The following is a 27,151-nucleotide window of genomic DNA, read 5'->3' as shown; positions in this document are numbered from 1 at the left end:
ATAAATTATATTTCGATATCCGGTGGACATTTTCAAGTTTCCAAACTTTGGTTTAAACTCGGTCTCTCCCCTTCCAAAGAAATAAAAACACACAACCTGAAACTGAAGAAAATCGTGATGGCCGCTATTAGGGATATGAGCGACAGGCTTAATCCAACCATTTCCATGATCCTGGCTCCGTGAGTAACGCTCGAGAATAGCTATAAGATTCGAAGAAACATTGTATATTAATTTATAAATAAAACGTGACATAGTATAAGTGTATGGTAGAGATCTCACTCATCCCCGAAAAACCCAACCCTCCCGACCAGACCCCATGGATTGGGTGGGTTCGACCGGGTCACGGGTCAGGTTAGTTAGTACACATAATCATAGTGTTAAAGCAATACGTACATCCAATCGTGGTTTAACTTTGTTGAGGAGCTCGCTCGCCTCCGGTTTCAAGCAAAGGGTGTAATTCGTCCAACCCTTCGTCGACGTGCTAGTAGGGTATTTATCTATCCAAGTTCCGGTGAACGAACACTTACGAAATGCATATTCTTTGTCGTTTAAGTTTAAAAAAATAATAATTTTAAAAAAGGAAATGAGAATTAGTGATCTGCGTCGGGCCTAATTTTTCAAGCCCGACCCGAAAATTTTTTAAATAAATACCCGGCCCGGCCAGAACCCGAAATTATAAAATATTAGGCCTGACTCAGCCCGAATCCGCTTTTTTGAAATTTTTAATCATTTTTTATTGTGAGCGCCTTAAATTAAAATGGCGTCAGAGATGAAAAGTTTTCAAATTCCAAAGAACGGCGCAGAATTTATTTTTTTTAAATAAATAGAAAAGAAATGAAAGTTTAATTTAGATTTATAATCCATTTTTTGGGTTCGAAAATTGGAATGTTCCATCTGATTATTAAATTATTTATTTTTTTCAAAGTAGGCAATCCATCCATTTTTTTTTATATTTCCCCGCTTTCGTTTAATTTACCCGTATTTTTTTTAAGCGGACATTTAGCTTTTAATAAAAAAAAATTTAGCGCATCAAAATCAAATCACAAACAATCAGAAACCAAGAGAATTAATTCTTAATTCCTCAGATAGGGAATTCCTAATTCCCTAATTCCTCAGACAGAAACATACAAATCAATACTTTCAAAATTTAACTACATTTTTTCTATTTTTAGTAACCTCAAAATTACGTTTTTCTTAAAAATTAAATTTTTGTTTCTTTTAAAATAATATATTTATAGATAATATTAAAAAAAATAAAAAGTTGACATTTAAATCTTCATAAGGGAAATGATAAATGAAAGGTCGGGTTTGTCAGAATTTTTTTTTTGTTAGTTACAAATTATTCATTGAAAGAAAGAAAGAAAAGAAAGAAAGAAAGAAAGAAAGAAAGAAAGAAAGAAAGAAAGAAAGAAAGAAAGAAAGAAAGAAAGAAAGAAAGAAAGAAAGAAAGAAAGAAATATGGCTTTTGTCAGCATTCTATCTGTAATATAAGTGGTATATAAAAAAAATATGACAAAATTCGATTTTATAATATTATTGTCGTATTGGAATTGAGTTAGCCGTGACAAATCTAGATACAAATCTTCTAAAAGATTAATTCATCTTTGTAAAGGGGGAGAAAAAAAAAATTACGTAATTTTTATCTCCTTTTTTAAAAAAATTTGTTATTAAAAATAAAATTTTTATAGTGGAATCTAGTAAGCTAATTCAATATTTTGCTGCAAATTTTATCTCGACAGCCGATTTTGAAATTTCGATACTATATGTCAGAACCTTTGTTTCCTTCTGTGAGCAAAATTTTTAGGCTTGCGTAATATTTTTCTGGATAAAATACTGTGTTAGCCATTTTTAAAAATGGGCTCAAAACGACCCGTTAAACAACACTAATTCACAATTTATCTTAGATATTAAATCTACGAATAATTTTAAAATTTTTTAAAATTTTGTCACCTCACAATCATTCTATAACTTCCTTCTGTTGTCAGAGTTAACCTATAAAATAAATTTGTTTTTTTTAAAATATAATATCAGAATTTCGAATAGATTTTTTTATAAAACATGCATGTTTTTTTTTGGCTGTTTTTTTCCCCCATTTTTTTTAAAAAAATTTGAGAAATAAAAGTTATCTTTGGTCCATCTATGTTAGTGTTGTTAAACGGCTCATTTTGAGCCTTCATCCAGAAAAATATTAGGCCAGCCTGAAGATTTTGCTCATAGAAAGGAACAAAGTACAAGACATATATTATCGAAATTTTGAGGCTTAAGGCAATATTATTCTGGCTAATATATTGAAGTTAGCCGTTTAACAACACTATGGCCTTAGCGTCAATCTTCAGGCTTGCGTAATAATTTTCCTGGATAAAATAAAGAGTTATAGCCATTTTTAAAAAAATCGGCGGAAACGGGAGTAGTTTAACAATACTTAGTTTATCCATCTTAAAAAACTTTAAAAAAAAACCCATGAAAAGTAAACCAGTAAATAATAATTTTATCGGATACCCGCTACCATTTGTACGGCCCGGTACTGACCGAAGCCCGGATTTTTTTATAAAAAAATTTTCAGACCCGGCCCGGGTTTTTTTAAAATATATTTTATTTATTATTGATTTTTATAGCTAATAATGGCGATTTCAAATATTTGGTTTTGAAATATAAGGCAGGCCCGGCCAGGAGATATCTGAGTTTTATATAGCAAAACTTTTCACTTCTCTCTCTTATTTACATAAATATATATATAAATCAATAGTTTATTTTCTAAAACAAACAATTTCTGTTTTATATATATATATATGTATAAAATGGATATATTAGCGTATTATAATAAAAACCATAATCGATCAATAATTTTTTAATAGTTAGTTTAATAATTTGTTTTATATATATATATATATATACATATATATAAATCTCCTTATGCAGTTAGATTTAAATATAACTTAACTAACCAAAAAAAAAACTATCATTAATTCTCGTTTAATTTATTAACAATAATTATATGTAATTATTGCGACATTAAAGTTTTTATATATAATAATTAATGCATTAATATTAATATTTTATATATATATATTTTCACATATTCTTGCACTGCACTTTAAAAACTATTAAATTTTGTACATATATTAAATATATACTATATATAATTTATAATTTTTGTCCAAAAAAAAAACCTATCGTAAAAATAATTTATTTTTTGGTATTTTCCCTCCTTGTCAAGAAGTAATAAAAAAATTGATTTATTCCTTTGAATTTTCGAAAGAAAAAAATTAATAATTTGTGGTTAAGTGAAGTATCCTCCTTATTAGAGGTCCACAGAATGCCAAGATTTTCGGGCAAGTTAAGAAATTTGGTTTATTACCGCTCGGTCAATTTTCGGGCCAGCTAAGAAATTTAGTTTTCTCTGGGCCCCGTCTAAATTCAAGAAATAAAGAATATTTCGTTTTTTGAATAGGCCTAACCAACATAATAATTCCAAAAGACCAATGCCAAAAAAAATATTTAAGAACTTGTCGAAAGTTCATAGAAAACTTTTATTTATTTTATTTTTGCTTGCAGAAAATTTCTATGAACGTTTTTTTTCTGCAGAAAAATTCTCAAAAGCATTTCTCCTGCTTCTAAGTTATCAGAAGGATAGGTACCGTAAATACCAAAAATGTCTCTTGCAGATATAGTTTGGGTAATCAGTTTTTTCAAGCCCAGCCCGGCCCGAACACGTAATTTTTTTTGAAAAAATTAACCGGCCCGGCCCGGCCCGAATTTATTTAAATAATAGAAATTAATTTTTATGAATTACTCAAAATAAACGATTATATGTTATATGTCGTCTAGTTTCTATAAATAAAATCAAATATTTTTTATTTTAGATAAAAAAATTCAATATAAAATTGATAAATTAATTTAAGATATAATATTTTAAAAAAAAATTTCTAAGACCCGACCCGGCCAGCCGTTAAGTCAATTTTTAGCTAGGCTAGGGGGGGAGGGGGGTTTAAAAAAAGACAGCTGCTCAAATTTGGAATGTGACCGGATTTTCTCTGGAAAGCGCCTGAAGATGGATCCGAATTAGCGGACTCCCTAGAATTTCCAAGAGAAATCCTTATCTTTTTCCCTAACCACTCCAAGAAAAGATTTTACTTTTTTTTAAGGAATATTAATTTTATATTTTATCTGATTTTCATTTCCCCAAAAATAAAAGAAGAAAAGATAACAAAGAAGGGGAAAGAAAAAAAATCGATACAACAACATTAAATAATATAATATACATTTTTATTAAAAAAATAAATTTTTGCGATTTTCAGCTACACTTAATTAGATTAAATATGTAAGGTTTTTTTTTCTTCTGCTATTTATTTATTTCTAACATTTTTTTCTTGAATGTAGAAGAAGGATGAAGGGAAGATAGATGGTATAACATTTCATTTTTAAAAAAGATTATGATTAGATTAGATAAGAGAAGAGAAATGGAAAAATATTAAATAAATAATTTTTTTTTATTTTTGGTCAGATAAATTTGTAAAAACTAAAAAATTATATTTAAAAAAAAAAATACATCATCTTTCGTGACTGGTTTCAAAAAAAAAAACAAATTACAATAATTATTTTATTTACTAGCAGGTAAACCCGTCAATGGTGTTGTTAAACGTTTCTTTCTTTCTTTCTTTCTATTTAAGCCGATTTTCTGAAACGGTTAGCTCAATATTTTAGCCAGAAATGAATGTTCCAAGTCTCTAGATTTCGCTAATTGATATCCAAACCCTGGTGCCATCTATGACCAAAATGTTCAAAAAAAATTTACTCCCTCCCCCCAATCTTTTCTTTTTGTTATCTCTATTAACTTACCATATAAAAAATACGAAAGCGATAAACCAAGCAATCAACTATCATTTTTTTGACTAAACAAAGGCTTCTTATTTTTAATAATCGAAATTTTCTAACACTTTTATATTTGTATATAGCTGAGGAGGTTGATACAGTTCTTAGACACAGGATTGGTCGATAAAATACAAAACACACATAACGTTCCCGCCTGAATTTTGGGTTTTATGATTGGCTAAAAGAATATTGGATCATATAATCGGTACAGAAACAGAGGCCATGTCTCAGGAGCGTAGTGCCAAGTCTTCTAATCTGGTGGTTGACAAAAAATTACGGTCAATTCACCTCAAGTAGAATTTCTTCCCTTTCTGTAAAAATAAGATCGATAGGTGGGAAACAAATAATTCGAGGACTTATCTTGGCGTGTTGCGTGTTACGATATTTTGAAGGTAGGATGTTTTTTTATTACAACTTCTTTATTTCCCGTGTGGTAAGTTTCAAAAACAATGGCGCCCATTTTAGATTTGATATCCAAATAAGAGACCGAGTTTAATAATTTAGTTAACCGAACCCTAAAAAGTGATATAACCCCCCTACGTTATTTTATTTTTTTGTAACGATTAATTGATGTGTTTGTTTGTTACGTAATCAAAAATGAGATAAGAAAAATGTGACATAATCGGGTTAGAAATTAGAAAAAGCTAAATATTTGAAAATTTCAATTTTTTTTTGCAAGGTTATTATATTAAAGAATAATGATTAACTTGTGGTGAATGTCAACAAATTTTGAACAAAAAAAAATGACAATATTTTATAATAACTCTAATTTGTCAAAATATTATTTTTTTTTAGTAGGCAAAAATGGCCAAAATGTTGCAAAACCTTTATATTAAACCTTGAATATAAAATAGAATTCCATTTTTCTTCTTCCTCTACGACTTTGTTTACGAACACGACAAATAGTAGTTACCATATTTTATTTTTATAAAAGATTTTTTTTTTAGCCTTATAAGATGCATACTAAATAAAAAAAGCTATATTAGGATAAAATTTAAAACATAATATATTAAATTTTCAAAATGAGATTTAAGAGGTTCGCCAAGCCCCGGGGATTTATCTAACTCCAGTCTCCCCTAGAAAGAAAGAAAGAAAGAATAGAAAGAAACAATAGAATAGAAAGAAAGAAAATACGGAATCAAAGATTATTTTAAAGCCCTTCCAAGGGCTTTCTAACATGGGGTAGGTTTGGTACGATTACGAAACAATTGGTTCACTTAGATATTTTTTTTCTAAAGGGGGAAGGAGACCCTCCATTTTATAATTGAAAATATCATTTTATGCTTAGTCATCAGAGAGATCCCGGAATCACTGATTTAGAGGAGGTGGGGGGGGGGGGGGGGGTTGGTTAAAACATATTCACGCTAATTTATTTAGTTGCATCGATACACGCCGCTCTCGATCTATAAATTAGAGGTCTTTCCAGAGGAAAGTTATCGCTTTTTTTAAAAAAATTGTCCGGTCCTATATAACTTTTCAAATTTTTTAGAAAAAAAAGTTATAAAACAGCCGTACCCAAAAAGAGGGCGAGAATTATTATCATATATTCTATTCATTTTCAGCGATTCCTAAAATTATAAAGAGGAATTTAAGCTGTCGGAATGCTGTCAAAAAAAAATTTCGTTCAAATTGATGTAATCAGTTTGAAATTTTATCAAAAAACAATATATTTAGAGAAAAAAAAACTGCGAAGTAAACAAAAAAAATGGAAGGGGGAGGATATGTGATAATTGATTATTTGAGTGACAAAATTGAAAATATAAATTTTACTTGATTGGTCAATGCCCTTGAGAGGGGGACAGGACTGCATAATCAAAACGCCCGCTTTGGTGGGAGGCCAGCATAGGATAGAATCGTAAGAGGCGTTGCAATATGGTTCTTATATAAGTATATATATATATATAATAAATTTATTTGTTATATAATATTATAGGGTAAGTCGCCAAATCAGAAATAAAAGAAAGAAAAAAAGAGAGAAAAAAGAAAGAAAGAAATAAAAAAGAAAGAAAGAAAGAAAGAAAGAAAGAAAGAAAGAAAGAAAGAAAGAAAGAAAGAAAGAAAGAAAGAAAGAAAGAAAGAAAGAAAGAAAGAAAGAAAGAAAGAAAGAAAGAAAGAAAGAAAGAAAGAAAGAAAGAAAGAAAGAAAGAAAGAAAGAAAGAAAGAAAGAAAGAAAGAAAGAAAGACGTAGGGATCCCTTCCTACAACATTCGTTCATTTATACCCAACGGGTCTGCTTCGGTCTGTCCTAAATGAACCGTGGCGAACTTTCCTAGTGCTAATTATTTTTTTTAATATCTTAGTTTCTTAAAATCTACATATCACCTAATTTCACGATATTTTATGAATCTTCTAATTCAGTAAATAGAGGAAATTATATTGTATTAATTTGATCGCGGAAGAAAATTTATTATTGAAACATCATTTAGAAATAGTGCAGTTTTTATTGTACTATCAAGCAATATTCAAAATGATTTGATTAATTCTATTTCATATGTCTTACACCAAAAAATAAATTACTATTAGTAAATTCCAAATAATCGATTTCCCAAATATTTATTAGTTAATTTAAACGACACTTATTCTCAATTTTTTTGACTTACACAAGCTGGAAACCGAATTATGTAGTGTTTCGGGATATTGAATTTAGAAAGAAAGAAAATGTTAATGAAATACTTGAATTTTTAATATGCACCGATTTGATGAAAAGTTTTAAAGAGTTTTTTAAATTATGCAAATTCATCTTAACTTTGGCTTCAACAACAGCAAGTGCAGAACGGAGTTTTTCATCTTTAAAAAGAATCAAATTATATAGCAGAAACAGGATGAGCCAAAATCGATTATCAAATCTATCTTTGATTTCGATTGAAAAAAAAATTATTAAAAAATTTAAAATCTAGCGATAACTTTTATAGACGAATACCACTTATTTATAAATCTTAATGTTTTTATGGTTTGAGTTTGACTAAAAAAATAAAAAAAAATTTTTGATGGCTTCCCTAGTAGTAAACTTGACGCTTCGTCACTGCTAAAAACCATATCTATTTTTAGTCTATTTTAACCCAGCTCAACCCAACCAAGGCCAACCCATTAAGACTAAGAGTGAATACTATTTTTTTGAATAAAAATATATTTAAATTAGATTTTATCTGAGGGCCATATAAATATTCTGTGTTAAATATTACACCTATGCCTAATATTAAAATTCCCAAGCAGGTCCGCACTTGGTTTTCTCAAACCCACAAAAGACCATAATAATTTTGAAAGTTGAGGACTGAAATAAAATATATAAAAAGTCACAATGCATTTAAAAATACAATCAGAATATGAAAGTTGCATGGGCCTTGGTTTTTTGATCAGGCTTTGCCATGTCTTCAAAAGAAATTTTCAGGCCAATTTCTAGCTCTTATTTAAAATTAAAAAATTTACAGGAATCTTAGACTATAATAATTATAAAAAATGTTTGTCAAGCTATGTCCAAGTCCATATTAATAGTGAAAAATATTTCCCAAGCCAAGGAAAACCCAAATAATTTATTTTGATCCAGAAAAATAGGTCTGATGTAAGGGGTTTATAAGAATTAAATCTGTCTAATTTAAAATTATCATCAAATGAAGGGTAAATATCTGATTTACCTATGATTCTACTGGTGAGCTCTGGTATTTATATGAAATTCATGAATACATATTAAAGTATCATTCTGAAAATATGTTCATCCTAATTTAAATTTTAAACAAACCAAATGATTTATTACTAAGTTACAAAATATAAAATTAAATTTAAGGAATTGTTATTAAATTACAATAGAAAAAATAAAAAGATATGTCTAAGTTAACAAATAATAGGAGGTAAACTTCAATCATAGTCAAATTATATATAGGTAAAACAAAAAGGTTATACATTTAATGAAAAATGTTATAAGTTATGACAATTATGAAGTTATGAGTAAATATACAAAATTTTTCTATCCTATGAGGTTTTATTTAAAAAATTTCTATTCTAAATATTCAGGAATATGTATAATATTAGGTGTGTATTCAGTGCATTCAATGCACAAGCAAAGATGTCAACTGTTAATTAATTTATGAAAGTTGCATGGGACATGGTTTTTTGATCAGGCCTGGCTATGTCTGCAAAAAAATTTCAGCAATCTATAACCCATATTTAAAATTCAAAAATCTTAGAGCACCTCTATTTTAAATTTTACCCAATATGATTTCCATCACATTTTTAAATTTTGATATTTCTAATACATGCTCACTGTATACATTGCAACAATTTTACCTCTTTTTCTCTTAAATTTTAATTATAAAATTTATAAATAAAGTATATTTATTACCATACACACAAACTAAATAATTACCCTTCAATCCAATCCAATCAGCTAGTATAGTAATAATAATAAACGGTAGAATTTTATATGAATAATTAATATATTAAATAATTATATTAAAGTTAGTGCATGCGTAAAGCATGTACTTTTGAAACTTTAATATATATATAACTAATATTTTAATTATATTTATATTCAAGTTGGTGCATGCGATAAAGCATATGCCTAACGGGAGGCTTGTGTTCGATTCAAGGAAGAGCAAAAAATTCCTTAAATTTAAAATACATTAGGAGACACAAAAACGATTATGTTTTAATTATGGAGATTATATATATTAGATTATATATATTAGATTATATATATTAGATTATATATATTATATTAGATTATATATGATTATATATATTAGATGTAACTGTTATACGACAAAGAAGTTGGTTGTTAGATGATCACTTTTATCTCATTAATCCATAGTGATTGACATCATTATTGATGTTTGACATGTGTATAACATATGATTTCATTAAGATATTATGGAAGACTATATATATATATAATCTACGAATAACATTATTTGATTGACATTAAATATTATATATAAAAATACATAATTACAACAATTAGTTATTTTATTTTCTATATCATTTAATTTTCCCATCAAGAATAATGGCAGAATTGGAGTATTCATCTTTATTCAATTTTGGTCATTTATGTACCAATCGTTTGTTCATATTTGAAAGTTTAGTAATATATATATTTTTAAACATATTTTAAGAGTAATAGAAAAATTCGAGAATCATATGAACATTAAAATAAAAGGTATGTTTCTGATTCACGCGCCAAATTTTCTGATTCGTTTGTCATCAACCAATTAAAAAATGTCCGAATCGCTGGCCATTTTTGGCGAATTAGCGGGCTATTTAAATATAATTATAAAGCTTTTAAAAAATTATGATATCTTTAATTTATAAGGCCAAACCAATTAAATATATACATAAAAAAAATTTTTTTATTAAGTTGCATCGACTATACTAATAATTTTTTTTATTATTATATTACATTAAATATGCTTATGTTCATTTAACTAATAATTATGCAATATAATATAATCTTTCCGTGGTTAGATGTATAGCAGCATGCAAGGTTATATATATATTGCTTTCCCTATCTTGCCTTACCCTTAACTGGAAAATCCTGTCAAATTTGCAAAATCGACCTCAGTAAATGATTTAGAATTGAGAAATCATGATCACTCCATAGATGCCGTATTCCAATAAGACATTATGTACAATTACTTGGTGGTGAAGGGAGGGAGATAATGTATGGAAATAGAATATTGGAAAATCCTTTTAACCAGGGTTCTAAACCTGAATTCGGGTTCAGGAATTTTAAAACTCTATTTAGCGTATATATCGATAACCGAAACTTAATCAAAACAGATTTTCTAAAAGAGGTTCGAACCGGCCCTATTTTATACTACCCCGGGTTTTATATGTTGCCCCTAAATCTATCTCTGTTTCGTCTGTGGTTTTAAAGTGCCCAAACAAACAATTTTAAATTTCTAAACCCGAATTCGCCACAAATTATTCTGAAAACTATCATTTACCCCAATATTTCTCTTAATGAACATCATAACCAAGAATATTTTAATTATAATAGATATTTTTTTTTAAATTAAATTTTGTAAAAATAAGACTTTTCGATTTAGTTCAAAGAAAGAATAAATATTGATTTAAAAACTAATAACATTGTAGCGTGGCAATCAATAGAATGTTTAATATTAGACATAGGTTTTGATTGCTATATTTTATAATAATTAACTATACTAAAAACGAAATTATTGATTATAATTAGCTGAGTTATTTCTATTCATGTTTACAATATGGGAACAAATTTTAAATAAGTTTACAACTAGGTTGAGACTAATTAAGGATGTTATTTAAAGCTAATTACAAGATAATAAAGCAATAATTTTCAAATTTTATGATGTTTTACTTGTTGATGTCAAAATATTATAATTTTTCATGTTCGTTTATTTCTATGAAAAGAAAAGAAAAGAAAAGAAAAAAAAAAAAAAGAAAAGAAAAGAAAAGAAAAGAAAAGAAAAGAAAAGAAAAGAAAAAGAAAAGAAAAGAAAAGAAAAGAAAAGAAAAGAAAAGAAAAGAAAAGAAGAGAAGAGAAAAGAAAAGAAAAGAAAAGAAAAGAAAGTTGAATTATGCCCCCCCCCCCATTATTGATTTATTAGATCCAATTATTTATATTCGTAAAATACTAATCGAATCACGAATAAATCGTTTTAGTTACACAGTTGGGCAAGCTATTACAAATAAACTAAACCAAAAAAAATATATATATATATAACCCATATATATATATAATTTATATATATATAACCCATATATATATATCAATTTATATATATATATATAATTCCTATTCTTTGCATTACAGGAAGAGTTTCCGAATTAAGGTTTGGGTGTAGGGGTTAAGTTAGTTTTGATAAAAAACTCGAAAAAACGGCCTTACTAAGATTATAACCCAAAATAACATTATGTAAGTAGCCTAAATATTTTGCTCACACCTAGCAGAAATGCTTGGACATCTATTTGCCAAATCTTGATGCTTTACATTATATTATTTTAGCTAAAATCTTAATCGGACCCGTTAGTGAAAAAGTTTTTTTTTTCTCTTAAATATTTGCACAAATATATAGGCATGTTTTATAATTTATACAATTTTGTTCGGTTTGGGCCAGACTCGATTCTTAGATTTTTATCTAAGGAATGATCGATAAAATAAATAGGGGGGAGAAAATGCGAATAAATTTTTTTTTTATTAAATATTGTTTTTTTTATGTGTTTTTTTTTAAACATCCATCCATAGTCCTAAAATATATCGCAATATTGTACAATGCGATATATAGATTGAGAACGAAGATAAGATTTGATATGGATTGTACAGTAATAAAAAGAAAGAATAAGAAATTTCATTTTTGCAAATTTCTAGAAGAATTCATCTGGACGAAGGGTTCCTTATTCCTAACACTGAAGAAGGGTAAGGAATTACACCCTTTGTCAATACTATAATATTAAGTATCCATCTTCGTGCAGGGGGGGGGAGGAGGGGTTGCAGGGTGACTCTGATTATGGCGTAAGGCAAAAAATGTATAGATCAAAAAGGAAGACATTATTCTTAAAAATTTATAAATCGGTGATAATTTTATATATAAAAATATTCTTTGTTTGAAGTCACTTCTTGCAATCGAAACAAATCAAGAGAAAAGTCATTTTTTAGTTCACAAAAAACCAAAAAAAAAATATTAAGTTGACATTTTTTAATATGAAAAGATAGAAAAAACATTTTTCTAAAGATTATTTATAATTTATAAGATTATTAGGAAGATTAGAAGTATGAATAATAAAAGAATAAAATATATCACAAAAAGCTATATATATTTTTTTAAAGCAGTGTTCAAAGTTTGCGGAAAATTAGTTCATTTTTGGAAGAAGAGGGTGGCCAGGGATGTGAAACCGAACCCGGGAATTATCAACTCTATTTAGCGGAAATTTTGATAACAGGAAGTTAATCGAGACCAATTTTCTGAGAGTTTCGAATCCGTCCCGGGTCCGTTTTACCCCGGGTTCGATGTGTTGTCCATAAATCGGTCCCTGTTTGGTCTGCGGTATCAAAAATGCTTAATCAGTTCGGGTTCACATCCCTGAACGTGACCAAGGCTTTCTACTAGGGAGGAGAGGTATAATATGCAATATCGTCATTTGAAATTGGAGGGAGGGATGGTAGTTATAAAGATGCCACCGCCATTCGTGAAGATGTTACCGCCATTTGAATAAAATTGGAAGAGGGAGGGGGGGGGGGGTATTTATCTGGAGGAGGTAAATAAAATTTTACAAGGAATAAAGGAAAGTTTTTCAAGAGGATAGGGGGGTGGGGGAGCATTCAACCCCATGGTATTTTTAAACCGGGGCGAGTTGATCCCTTTAAGAAAAATCGGTCCCGATTATGTTTCACGTTAAAAGATTTGATCTAGTATTATCAAATGAAAAAATATATTTTTCATCTTACCTCAAAAAAAAAGGAGCAAACCATTAAAATTTTTAAGATATTTGGATCTCAAGCGATAAAAAGACAGCAAAAATTAATGACAAAAACAAAAAACGCGATTAAGGATGCGCAGGAGTCGAGAATATCAGTGGCCACACCCAAAGCAAATCCAAATGCTAATTTTTAGATGAGGGATTCACAAATTTTTGGCTTATACTTAGATTATAAATATTATATAATTAATATAATTATAATATTTATTTAATTAAATAATTATGATTTTGTGTTCAGTTTTTAATTATTAAATTTGTTTTCATCGTTTTTATCATCAAAACCAATAAAGTTTTTTGATCAATATATTTCTGTTTCTTTCTCTAATGTATAATATATCGCCGTCCTAGAATTGGAGTGTTCCACGCTTGCGCAAACATTAAATCAAAATATAGGAAAAGCTTATTGGTCAATTTTGGACAGTTATATAACTTTTATCAAAAATTAAATATTTTTTTTAAATCAAGTTTTTATTTATATATATATATATATATATTGGGGAATAAATAAATTATTATCCACTTCTATATACTCAAAAATTTAGAAAATGTCGAGTTGGACACTCCAATTATAGGCCGACGATATGGTTTATAATTTCTTTTAAAAAAATATTTAACTTAGTTAAGGGGAAAAAACTGACATACGTCAATCATTTTAAAATCATAAGGGGCGGTGTAGGCTGGGGATGCTGATTCCCCTTTCCCCTCGCGTAACAATAACTCTCAGTCTATTTTTTTTTTATCCTCCAGTTAAACAGAAATTTTTAATAATATATATATAACAATTACGATTTTTACGACTTTTTAATAATTCAATTATTAATTGTGGTCATCTTTACTCAAAACCAATCAAGTTTTAATTAACTCTAATATATATATTTTTTATTAAATTTATATAAAAATCAAAATTTGGCTATTTTTGGCTTCGATACAAAATATTTTTATAAAAAACGAAATCATCCATTTAAAATTTTTTAAAAGCTTGGTATAGAAAAGTGAATTTTATTAGATATTTTTTTTGCTAAAATTTCATTTTATTTTATAAAAAAAATTAACTCTTAAAAAAAAACCTTTGCTTTCTTTTTTTATTAAAACAAGAAACATTTTTTATTTATTTAGTGATGTTATTATAACGGCCAGCTTCTAAAACGGCTTAGTAGGCTAAACTTAGAAATTCTAGTCAGTTTTTTTAGGGGGGTAATCTTGACCACGATTGGAGGTTGGTCAGTGTTGGCTGATTCAAAATCACTAATTTTTTCTTTATTTTTATTAAAAACCAATTGCGAAATTTAATTATTTTCGTAAAATTCAATTATTAAATAATAATTTTGTGGTTTGTGTGTTTTTTTTCCTTTTATCATCCAAAACCAATAAAGTTTTAATTAAAAACTATCATGTTTTTTAAAAACCTAAAATCAGGGGAAAAGAAAATGGTCCAAAGTATTTCCATAATATATTATATATTAGTTTTTTTTTTGGTTCTTTCTTACAACTCAATATGTATGTATAAAATGTTAAATGAATTTTTTTGAAATGTAATTATTATTTTTTTATCATTATAAAAAATGTCCCTTTCGTTTATATATATATCATAAATAAATCAATTTTCATTGTTTTAAATTAGTTTTCTTTCTATAAAAAAAAATGTTTTTGCGAGGTATCTTTCTTTCTTTTCTTTCTTTCTATCTTTCCTTCTTTTTTTTCTAGCTCAAAATCTACCAAAAAGAAAAGATTTTCTATCGATACTTCTTAAGTCAAGGGAAAATTTTGAAATACTTTTCTAAAAAGAATAATGCAAGGAATTTTGATCAAATTTTAAAATTTCGAATCTTTTGTGATTTTCATGGCTTAAAAAAGAAAAATCTTTTTATGATCGAAAAATGACAAATTTATTCCCCCCGGCAAAAGGCTGTAAAATTGAAAAAATTTATATAAATCCTGGGGGGAAAAAATGAGAACCCCGCTAAGGGGTCTAAAATAGAATCTTGGGCGTGCTCGAAATTAATTATATTTTAAGAAGAGGGGAAATTAGAGTAAGAATATTTTTTTTAAATATAGAAAAATTTTTACTTTCCAAGTGGTAGGCTTGGGGAAGCTGGCTGTTGAGGCAATCTAGTTCAGATTTGTAAGGGTACTTGTAAACCTCGGGGGTGTAAATGTAACGAACGTAATCTTTGTCAGGTGTAAACCCGGTCGACTGAAATTTAGCGGGAGTATTTTGGATAATCGGCGATTCGGATAATGTCGAAGTAGTTTCGTAAAACGACGTTTTAATGACATTTTCGGAAAACGACATCTTTCTCTTCAAAAGTGTTTACTTTACGGAGTCGTCGATAACGATATCGCGAAAAATTGGGATAAGTAAGTTGGGAAGAATTTTATCGATTTTACTGAATCTATTCCTGTTCATGAATTCGAGAAAATTCTAAGATTTTTGAAGATCTCTCTCTTTCAACTATCTTTAAGAGATTTATGGAAATAGTTTTTGGTAGTCTCAATCGATTTTGGAATTATGGAGATAATTTAGGGATTTAAACAAGTTAAGTTCTAGGAATTTCTGAAGTTCTAGTACCCCGGTTTTTGAGATGCATTCTGTTGTAGTTTTGTTATATATTTATATATATATATTATGATATGTATGAAATGTCAATATTATGATATGTATGAAATGTCAATCAAAAGTGATCTTTTGAAGGAGTTGGGTTGTAGTTAAAATCAGATGATCTTTTGTTCAAGAGTTTATACTTAATATGTTTATATTATGATTATGATTGTAAGATTAATATAAATTAATGTGAATAAAGTAAATTTTTATGATGCATATATTTGTATTTGTTTCTATATTTTAGAGTATGTGTTAGTGTTAAATGTTTAAAATTATAGATGTATAAAATTTTAGAGTATGTGTTAGTGTTAAATGATTAAAATTATAGATGTATAAAACATACGAATATTTGTCGCGATAAATCAAGGGTTATAACTATAGAATTTATACGTGGAAGTTTAAAAAATATTCATTTAGAGACAAATTCATATAATTTAACAAAGTATTTTAAAACGGAAATATGGGCAGAAATCGGCGAAAAAAAAATAAATAGCTTCAAACAAATTCCTGGACCTAAAAATAAATAAAAAACGCAAGTCAGGCGGATCGACTAAATGCAGTGCCGTTAAAGGTTTGAGTAACTAAGTTAGACATTTTGCGGGGGACAAAAAATAAAAAAATAAATAATAAATTTATCTCCGTTAACTTTTAGCACAACAAAAAAAAAAAAATTGTTTACCCTAAATCTATTCGTCAACAAAAAAAAAATAATATATATATATATAATAAATTTTTACGTGAATTTTTTATTTTATTTATTTTATGACTCATCCATTCAAATTGGAGATCTCGGTCCGCTCCTGTGACGCCAAAAAATTTAAATTTGTTATTTATTGATTTTTGCACATATAAATTTCGAATAATGATCCTCATAGTAGATCCGTAAATCATGGCTCGGCCCGTACCCGGAACGAAACCGGGTCTATTTTTAAAAAATAATTTCGGACCGGGCCGGGTCGGGCTTAAAATTTTCTAAATAAGTATTACATTTTTTTTTCTTTCAAATAAATTTATGTATTTTAAGATTCTCGCAATGAGACAAAGTCATCAAAAAAAATTTTTTTGACATCTTTTACTATATTTAAATTTATTCGAGCCGGACCCAGGTGGACAAATAATTTTTATTTCGAGTCGGGTCGGGTCAGGCCGGCCTCGAAAAATTAGTTCCTACAGATCACTACCTCATTGCGTCTTTTTTTTTTAAAAAAATTGTTTATTTTTGAGTGCGCTAGAATGCCATTGACATTGAAGTTCAGCAATTTTGGAATATTAAAAATGGAATTATTTTAGGCTACTTCGTAATTATAATCGATTTGTAATTTTAGTAAAATACTTAATTTTAATTCACTATATTATATATTATATATACTAGCTGATAGCCCGTCAAGAATGACGTGGAATCAGCTATAATCATTTTTATTGGACAAATACGTTTTAAAAAACACTATTGGCTAAATTTGATTGACGTTTTTTGAGGATTATTATGATAAGATATATATGTAAGCGTCAATATATTTTTTTCCGTCAATGTATTATTTTTTTTTGCGTTTATTATTAAATTTAAAAATCTGATTTTACCGAAAATGTTTTCCATCATGTTTGGAATACCTATCTTATAAATTATAAAACAATTTTGCATGTTAACCCTTGAGTCATTTTTAATTTATATAAAAAATTTATGGGAAATCTAAATATTCCATATATTTTTTATGTGTTGGAATATAAAAAAATAAGAAAATAAATGAAAGAAAGAAAGAAAGAAAGAAAGAAAGAAAGAAAGAAAGAAAAAAGGGAAGGAAGTGAAGGAAAGGAAGAAATGAAATTATTATTATATAGAAAAAATATATATATTATATTATATTTTATAGTATAAAATAAAATCTATAAATCTCAAAAAGAAATTTCGTACATATTATATATATAGCTTAAAGTCAGAGTAATTTTTATTTATAATAAAATAGATAATCTCATACTTTTGAATAATATATATTTAATTTTTTTTTCTACAAGATTTTTCCTGTAAATTCATAAATATTTATGAAGCATAAATCTAAAAATGATTTTGTTTTTTATAGTTTTATATTAAAAAAAAAAACTCCGTGACGATTGAATAATATGTTATAATGGAGAAGACCTGTTCAAAATATGAGTCGAAATAAATAGTGCAACAGAATACAAATTATTTTCGAATAAAATGAATTATTCAAATTATTCGATTAAAATCATTAATCATTTCTACCGATAACCCGTCAATCTGATAGGGATTGGATTAATATAAGGTACATGTCAACTGGGAGTGAAAGATTTTAGCTGTTAGGAACCAATTTGTGTCAAAAAAAAATCGTATGTCTTAGAAAATCAAGAAGAAGAAAAAAAAACAATATGAAGAAAAGCCCCTTGTGTTGGTTTTAAAGTAGTTCGTTACATCATTAGTGAAAGAAATGTGTCAGGTTACCTTAAAAGATGTAACTTGTAAATATGACAAATAATGTTATGAACCAGAATTTGGTTTTTCAGAATTTTTAAACTCAATTTAGAGGATATTTTGATAACAGGGAACTTCATCGAAACAGATTTTCTAAAAAAAATATGTCCGATCCAGCTCCTGGTCCATATTACCCCTGGTTGATGGGTTTTCCATAAATCGGTTTCTATTTAGTCTGTGGTCTCAAAATGCCCAACCAAAATATTCTAAATTTCTGAACCCGAATTCGCGGAGAGATAATATTGGTTAGGGCGAGCTAAAATTTTAAAAGAGTGAAAATGGACAGCCTAAACCTTAAATGTCTTTCTTTTCATTTTTTGAACATTCCGTTAATGATCGGCGAAACATCTGTAATGCGCGTTCGATGGCTAGAGTCGGAGGACCTGAAACACATCCTAGAATTTCCAAGAACCAGTTCCAGAGTCAGGTTTCCCCTAGTGTTGTTAAACGGCTCGATTTTAGCTGATTCTTAAAAACGGCTAACTCAATATTTTAGCCAGAAAAATATTGACTAATTGAGATTTCGTTAATGGACGTTTAAACCTTTGTGTCGTCCTATGAGCAAAATCTTTAAGGTTTGCATAATATATTTCCTAATAAAATATTAAGTTAGCCGTTTTAAAAAATCGGCTAAAAATGATTTAACAACACTAGTTTTCCCGAGCCAGTTCCAACAAAGGTGTAACGTGCAAGTAATTTATAAATTATGTAAAGTCTAAAAAATGTTGTGTAAAAAGCTCGCTTTTTTGAAATAATATTTTCTTTTATGAAAACCTTTTTTTTTGGATCTGAATATACGTTAAATAGTGATCTGCATCGGGCTTAATTTTTCAAGCCCGCGGCCTGAACCCGAAATATTTTTAAAAAAATCGTACCGGCCCGGCCCGAACTCGAAATTGGTCCCGGCCCGGATTTATAAATGTAGAAATAAATTTTTATAAATAACTCAAAATAAAGGATATGTGTTATATGACCGTCTAATCTCTATAAATAAAATCAAATATTTTTTATTTTACATAAAAAATTCAACATGAAAATTGATAAAATTTAGATATATTTAAATAAATTTCTAATCCGAATTTTCTTAAAAAATATTAGGCCCGACCCAACCCGAACCCAATTTTTTTAAAGCTAGTTCGAGCCGGGCCGGGATCGGGCCGGGTACCAGTCGGGCCAACATACGCTGATCTCTAACGAAAAATTTATAAAACATATCAAATCAATAATCATTTCTCATTTTAAAATAATAAATTAAAATAACTATAAAACATAAATTCTCGTCAACTTTTATTTATTCCCATCATTCTTTCTTAATCTTGATAGAAAAAAAATAAAATCCAAAAATTACAAAAAAATTAATATTTGTTTCGATTAAAATAAAACTAAATTTATATATTTTTAGAAGGTCATTTTTTTTTAAAAAATAAATATATATTTGTCTAAAATATCAAAAAATTTGTCATTCTTATTTTATTTTATTTTTAAAGATAATAAAGGATATATTAAATAAAATATTTTATAATTTATTTATCTTGGAATTAGTTGATCAACACACTAATGTTTGTTAGACGGCTAGTTTTGAGCCTATTTTTTTAAAAACGGCTAACTCGATATTTTAGCCAGAGAAATATTTCCTAAGCCTCACAGGATTTCGATGATATTATATGTCTAGAACCTTTGTTTTCCTTCTACGAGCAAAATTAGTGTTGTTAAACGGCTCGTTTTGAGCCAATTTTTTAAAAACGGCTAACTCAATATTTTATCCAGAATAATATTATGCAAGCCTAAAGATTTTGTTTGTAGAAGTAACGAAGGTTTGAAACATTAGCGAAATCCTGAGGTTTAGGCAATATTTTTCTGGCTAAAATATTGAGCTAACCGACACTAAGCAAAATCTTCAGGTTCAGGTAATATTATAAATTGAAATTCGATTCTTGTTATAGTAAATCCTTTGAGCAGCATTTTTGTAACCCCAATTAAGGAGGACAGATAGGTTAGAGCAGAGGACGAATAGTCACTTATGAAAACTTTGCGATTTTGAAAGGATGAAGAAGGAAAAAAAAATGAACTTTAATCATATTTTGTAATTCACGAAAGAACTCCCCTTGAATGGTATACTAGGGGCTTAGCAACATGCCAGAGATTTTTTAATTCTTTTCTTTATTTCTTCCTTCCTTCCTTCCTTCCTTCCTTTTTTTCTATCTATCTACCGTTCACTAGAAACCTGTAGAAATTTACATTAATTTTTATCGAAAAATTTTTTGGAGTACATAATCATTTGAGAAAAAAATAATAAATCATTATTTAAATACAAATTTAAGTATCTCAAATATCCATTTTTAGACACTTTTCATATAAATATTTTTTTTAGCATTTAACAGTTTTAAAATCGCTGTAATTTATTTTGATATTTTTCTTTCCACCTTACCACTACTCAAAAAGTTTCTTGATTTATTATATATATAGTCATCAAAAATATTCGTTTTTTTATTTGAATAAAAATTTCTATTCGCTTCACATAACAATCTACGCCGTTTGTTGAATTAGTATTGTTAAATTAGCTAACTTTGACCATTTCTTATTGTGTCTTGGTCAAGCCTTTTGGACTAAAAAAAATTGAATTAAGCTTCTAAGTTGAGCCTCGACTTGAAGATTGATTAGAATATTTCTGGATAAAAATATGGCCACGCTGTTTTATAGTTGACTATAAAGATAGGTAGTTTAACAACACTACCTAACCATAAGTGTTGAAAGTCATTTTCCCGAGATACAAAATTATAAATGCTAATCTTCAGAGAATCGATGCCTAGATCAGAAATCCGCCAGGCTCAACTATTTTAAAATTTTATAACGTTATAAATGTGTCATACCGAAATCGCGACAAATTGAATATTTTTTTAAAGATAAAAATTAAATTTTGTTTCGAAACTTTTTAATGAAAATAAATAAATAAAACTAAGAAAATTTTAAATTTGCGAAAGTTTTGAAACTTTTTGAATTTTTTGAAAAATTTTTTTAAATAATGATTCTGAACACAGCCAAATGAAAAAAAAACAAATAAAACTAATTTTATTTATTTTAATAAATCTATATACAATAAATGAGAAGGGAATATATATCTATGTAATCTGAAAAGACCTTGTAGAGTCGACCCGCTATTTTTGCCCAAGTAACCCGGTCCGCTAAAATTTTACGAAAAGTCAGGCCCAGCCCGTTAAAGTTTTAAGAAACCTCCGTAACAGCCTGTTAATATTTTGTATATGAACTTTCCAGCTATTACATTTTAAATTTACTATATCAATTTTTTTTCTCCAATGTTAATTAAGGCTTCTCTTTATATTTTAATCCTATGCCTATCCTACCTATTTCTTATTACAACAAGTCATTTATATATATCAATTGATATGATAATTATAGAAAATAAGATATTAAAATATATTTTCAAAATAGTATAATTAAATAATATAATCAAAATATTAAGGCTTTAGAATTATCGAAAAAAATAATATCAAAAAATTTTAATGCCTCGAGGTGGCCTAATCAAAATTTTACGAAAAACATCAGTTATGCATAAATTTTGAGTTGCGGCCGAAATTTTTTTTATGTATATATTGACCGATCTGGCCGTTATAACTCTTTTTTAATTCGCCCGACCAAATCCGAGAGCGCAGCTTTACTAGATTAGGTATCGGTCAGCTCAGCGGTAATGGTAATCGGGTTTGCCAACTATTTAAGATTAATCGGTTAACTTTTGAAATAAATCAAAATTAGGATTATTTATTTTATCGAAGTTCCTTGGGTTCTCTTTGCCGATGTACCCTTTTTTTTAAAAAAAAAATTCATTATTTGATCTGATATTTAACAATAAAAAATCAATTATTTTAGGAACATGTTATTAAACGACACTCAACATTTTATCCAGAAAAAATATTAAGCAAGCCTGAAGATTTTGTTCCTAGAAGGGCACACAGGTCTAGGCATATATTAAGTGAAATTTTGAGGTTTAGGCGATATTTTTCTGGCTAAAGTATTAAATTATTTAACAACACTAGGAACATGTTGAAATATTTAAATATCTGCGTGGTCAGGCGATTATTTACGAATGTCGCTCTCGATTCACAAATTTAGTGTTGTTAAACGGTTCGTTTTCAGCTGATTTTTAAAAACGGTTAACTCAATATTTCATCCAGAAAAATATTACGCAAGCCTGAAGATTTTGCTCATAGAAGGAACAAATGTCATACTACACAAATTAAAATAATTGTTATTTTTTTAAAAACCGGACCGGGCCGGTTCTAAAAATATCGGGCCGGGCCGGGTCGTGCAAATGGTACCTCTGCAGGTCTCTTGATACATACTATTATAAAATCCAAAATTAAGTTATATTATAAAAAAAATGGACCAATTTTCTTAGGTGTTTGTTAAAATGGCTCAATTTTTTTAAAAAAAACGGCTATAAAAAAACAATATTTTAGCCAAAATATAATTACGCGAGATTCGAAGATTTCGTTAATAGATCGTCGGTCTAGAATTGGAGTGCTCCACCCGACATTTTCCAAATTTTTGAGTTAGAAGTGGATAATAACTTATTTATTCCCAATATATATATATATATATATAAAATAGATGTAAAAAATATTAATTTTTTCCAAAGTTGTTGTAGCTCTGTCAAAAATTGAACAAATTTTAGAAAACTTTAATGGTAATTTTCTCATTTTAAACATTTGCGCAAGTGGAGCACTCCAATTGTAGGCCGAAGAGATGTGTCTAAACTAGTGTTTAAGAATCGATTAAAATACGAAAGAAAGAAAGAAAGAAAGAAAGAAAGAAAGAAAGAAGCCCATTTTTAAAAACGGCTAACATAATATTTTATTAGGAAAAAATATTATGCAAGTCTTAAGATTAGGTTTGAACATTTACTAACAAAATCTTGAGGCTTAGAACAATATTTTTTTCTGGCTAAAATATTGAGTTAGCCGTTTTTAAAAAATCGACTCAAATCGTGCCGTTTAACAACACTACATCCAAACTTATCTACCTTCCGCGAGGAAAAATATCCAGGCTTGCGTAACATTTTTAGCCAAAATATTGGGGTTTAACCGCGTTTTGAAAACTCGAATCATTTATTAACAAACACTTGCCAATTTTACAATTTTTTTTCTAGGAAGCATCATAAAATCTCATCTAGCAAGAACAAATTTTTTTTTTTAATTAAAATTATTATTTTTATTTTAAAAATTTCTTTCCATTTATAATTCTTTATTCTAAAAAATAAAAATTATACCTAAGAATGACGATGCAATTCATTAAAAAAAAAGTGCACATCAATGAAAAACAGCTGTGGACGCCATTTTGGTTACCCATAATCATTATTTTAAAAAAATTTAAACGAGATGGCTAAATTTTATTCCTATGTCTGAAGCGAACTTGATTAAAGAATTGCCTGATCTAGTTTTTTTTTTTTAACATGAGAATAATTAATATATGGGGTTACCAAAATGGCGAGTCCAGCTGATTTTCATTCGACGACGCTTTCAAATGCGTTATTATGAATGCATCGTCAGTTCTATAGGTATTATTTACATGGCATTAGTCCTAAAAATCTAGATTGCGCTTATTTGGCGCGAGAATATAAAGAATCTGCCGACGATTCAAATTAAATAAATATGAAACGTTGCCGGGCTTCGGTACGATATATCGATGCAGATATTCCTAATGAAAAATTCCTCGTGAATCACGCGGTGTTTTGTCACGTGTTGAAAGAACTTTCATCTTATACACGAATTTGATCGTGGTGTAGATAACCTGGCGAGTTTAAAGTGGACAAAAATTTGTCAAGTTCGTGGTTCATAAATATTGATTTGAACCCTATCGTCGAATGGATTTCAAAATCTTTTAAAAAATTTCAACACGGCGGAAAGAAAACGAAGAAATGAAAGATTCATAGAATTTTTCTTGTCTATTAAATTTATATCAGAGACCTGCAATGGGGGGGGGGAATACCATTTACACAGGCCTAGGTCGGGTTTTATATTTTCAAGCCCGGCTTGGATTTTTTTAAAAAATATATTATAATTTATTTTTAAATTTTGTAGCTAATGATAGCGATAAAATACGGCACTGCATGTGTACCCGGGCCGGGCCTGCTGGTCTCTGATTTATATCTATATAAAAAAATTTTTTTAATTGTTTTAGATATCTATTTAGTGTCGATGCCGATTTTTAAAAACGGCTAACTCAATATTTCTTCCAGAAATAATATTAGGCAGGCCTGAAGATTTGGCTCATAGAAGGAACAAAGGTCTAGGCATATATTAGTGGAAATTTTGAGGTTTAGGCGATATTTTTCTGGCTAAAGTATTGAATTATTTAACAACACTAGGAACATGTTGAAATATTTAAATATCATGTGGTCAGGCGATTATTTACGAATGTCGCTCTCGATTCACAAATTTAGAGTTGTTAAACGGCTCGTTTTGAGCCGATTTTTAAAAACGGCTAAATCAATATTTCATCCAGAAAAAATATTAGACAGGTTGCTCATAGAAGGAACAAAGGTCTAGGCATATATTAGTGGAAATTTTGAGGTTTAGGCGATATTTTTCTGGCTAAAGTATTGAATTATTTAACAACACTAGGAACATGTTGAAATATTTAAATATCATGTGGTCAGGCGATTATTTACGAATGTCGCTCTCGATTCACAAATTTAGTGTTGTTAAACGGCTCGTTTTGAGCCGATTTTTAAAAACGGCTAAATCAATATTTCATCCAGAAAAAAATATTAGGCAGGCCTGAAGATTTTGCTCATAGAAGGAACAAAGGTCCAGGCATATATTAGTGGAAATTTTGGGGTTTAGGCGATATTTTTCTGGCTAAAGTATTGAATTATTTAACAACACTAGGAACATGTTGAAATATTTAAATATCATGTGGTCAGGCGATTATTTACGAATGTCGCTCTCGATTCACAAATTTAGTGTTGTTAAACGGCTCGTTTTGAGCCGATTTTTAAAAACGGCTAAATCAATATTTCATCCAGAAAAAAATATTAGGCAGGCCTGAAGATTTTGCTCATAGAAGGAACAAAGGTCTAGACGTATATTATCGAAATATCGAGGCTTTAGGTAATATTTTTTCTGGTTAAAATATTGAGTTAAGAGTCATTTAACAACACTAATATCGATGATTATTAAATTTGTTGGACATTCATTTCTATGATCTAGAGGAATTTATTCATTATTATAATGGAGGGTTTTATATTTATATATCCATTAAAACCTTATATCTTTTTGTCTTCATTTTTTTAACACCGTGTTTGATGCGAAAACCCACTCAAAAGAAAACCTTTTTGTTGGCTACCTAGAAATCTTTGGCCTTGCCAGAAGCTGAATGGGTCTTTTTTTCCCGGCATTGTGTAAATTTTTCCAACTTTAAACCATTTTTTTCAGCGTGTTCAGCATATTTAGAGAACCTATCTTATGAATTGTAGATAATTTTCCCGTTAACCTTTATGTCATTCGTAATTTATATGAAAAATCTATTGAAAAAAACTAATATAAATCATATTAAGTTAAAAGGTTCATGGGAAAAATGTCTGAAATTCATTTGGGTTTGGTTAGGTATCCCAAACATGATGGAATCCATTTCCGGAAAAAACTGCTCAAATAATGTGATTTATAGTCGAAGGAATAATACTTTTATGCGAGTTTTTTTTTAAATTTTAAAAATCTAATTTTACCGGAAACAGCATGTTTAGAATACCTATCTTATTAATTGTAAAATTAACCTTTCATTTACAATTTACGTAAAAAATATATGGAAAAGGAAAAAAAAACAATATAAATAATATTAGGTTTAAAAGTTGATGGCACTGAAAATTCGTAGGATAGGTGTTCTAAACACGCTAAAATACATTTCCGGTTGAATCAGATTTTTTAAATTTTTAAAAAACGCGCCCAAAAAAAATGATTTACAATTAAAAACAAATAAGCATATATAATATGAACCCTTTTCCCGCCCCCGCCAAAAACAAATTTTTTAAGCAATATACAACCCCATCGTTCGAGACTAATTTAGATATGATATATATGAAGATTATATAAGAAAATAAAAATTCATTATTTACCTTCCATTCTTCCATTTTGAATCGCCAAAAAATATGACGTGATTTAGAAAATAACCAACAAATAGGTTTAGCCTAAAAAAACTTGATCACTTTCATTGCAAAAAAAATAAATATATTTTAATTTTTAAAAATATTGACTGACTAATAAAAATATTACAAATTTATTTTTTAATATTACGTAAATATGCATTAAATAAATATTAGTTTTTTATGATTTCTATATTTTTTTTAATATATAAATATGTTTATATAAAACAACGCCAAAGGCCTCATTTATTTTTTCGATAGTTTATTCATAAAATATTATGAAAATTTATTATTATATAATATAAATGAAATGGGAGTTTTTTTTGTAGCTATTTTTGGATTGATTTCATAAATTATCATCAGAGACCTCTCACGTGATTATAGAATGATGTTGAAGATGTGCAATATTTAATTTCCGGATGATCCTATAATTAGTATATACTATAAGGTCTTATCTTAATTTGCTTTCTCCCCTCCCCACCCGACGGATTTATTTTTCCGCCCATAGCTAGGCTCCCAAAATGGAGTGCCCGGATATGGGAACTAGATCTAATCCGCGCTGGACTTAGAGATACAATTATTCTTATTACTC

At 28.2% G+C, this 27,151-nt stretch overlaps 1 protein-coding gene across 3 annotated transcripts in view; it reads right to left on the bottom strand.

Annotated features, from left to right (window-relative positions):
- LOC135928415 (uncharacterized) overlaps positions 1-27,151 on the bottom strand; it is a 62,084-nt gene that overhangs the window by 15,074 nt on the left and 19,859 nt on the right. For 2 of the 3 annotated variants that reach the window (XM_065464875.1, XM_065464873.1), the window contains exons 1-5: positions 26,533-26,678; positions 15,385-15,906; positions 6,643-6,750; positions 394-539; positions 97-200 (exon numbers count right to left, since the gene is read on the bottom strand). In XM_065464875.1, the coding sequence (XP_065320947.1) occupies positions 97-200; positions 394-539; positions 6,643-6,750; positions 15,385-15,610 (584 nt within the window). In that variant the 5' untranslated portion in view covers positions 15,611-15,906; positions 26,533-26,678. Of the gene's footprint in view, positions 1-96; positions 201-393; positions 540-6,642; positions 6,751-15,384; positions 15,907-26,532; positions 26,679-27,151 lie in introns of those variants that run through there. The other variant, XM_065464874.1, reaches the window with a different exon arrangement.

Source organism: Gordionus sp. m RMFG-2023, chromosome 4, assembly GCF_954871325.1.
Source record: "Gordionus sp. m RMFG-2023 chromosome 4, tfGorSpeb1-WG-v2, whole genome shotgun sequence".
Lineage (NCBI taxonomy): Eukaryota > Metazoa > Nematomorpha > Gordioida > Chordodea > Parachordodidae > Gordionus > Gordionus sp. m RMFG-2023.
Note: the sequence above shows the minus strand (reverse complement) of the source record. Positions and strands in the feature narration are given on the sequence as shown.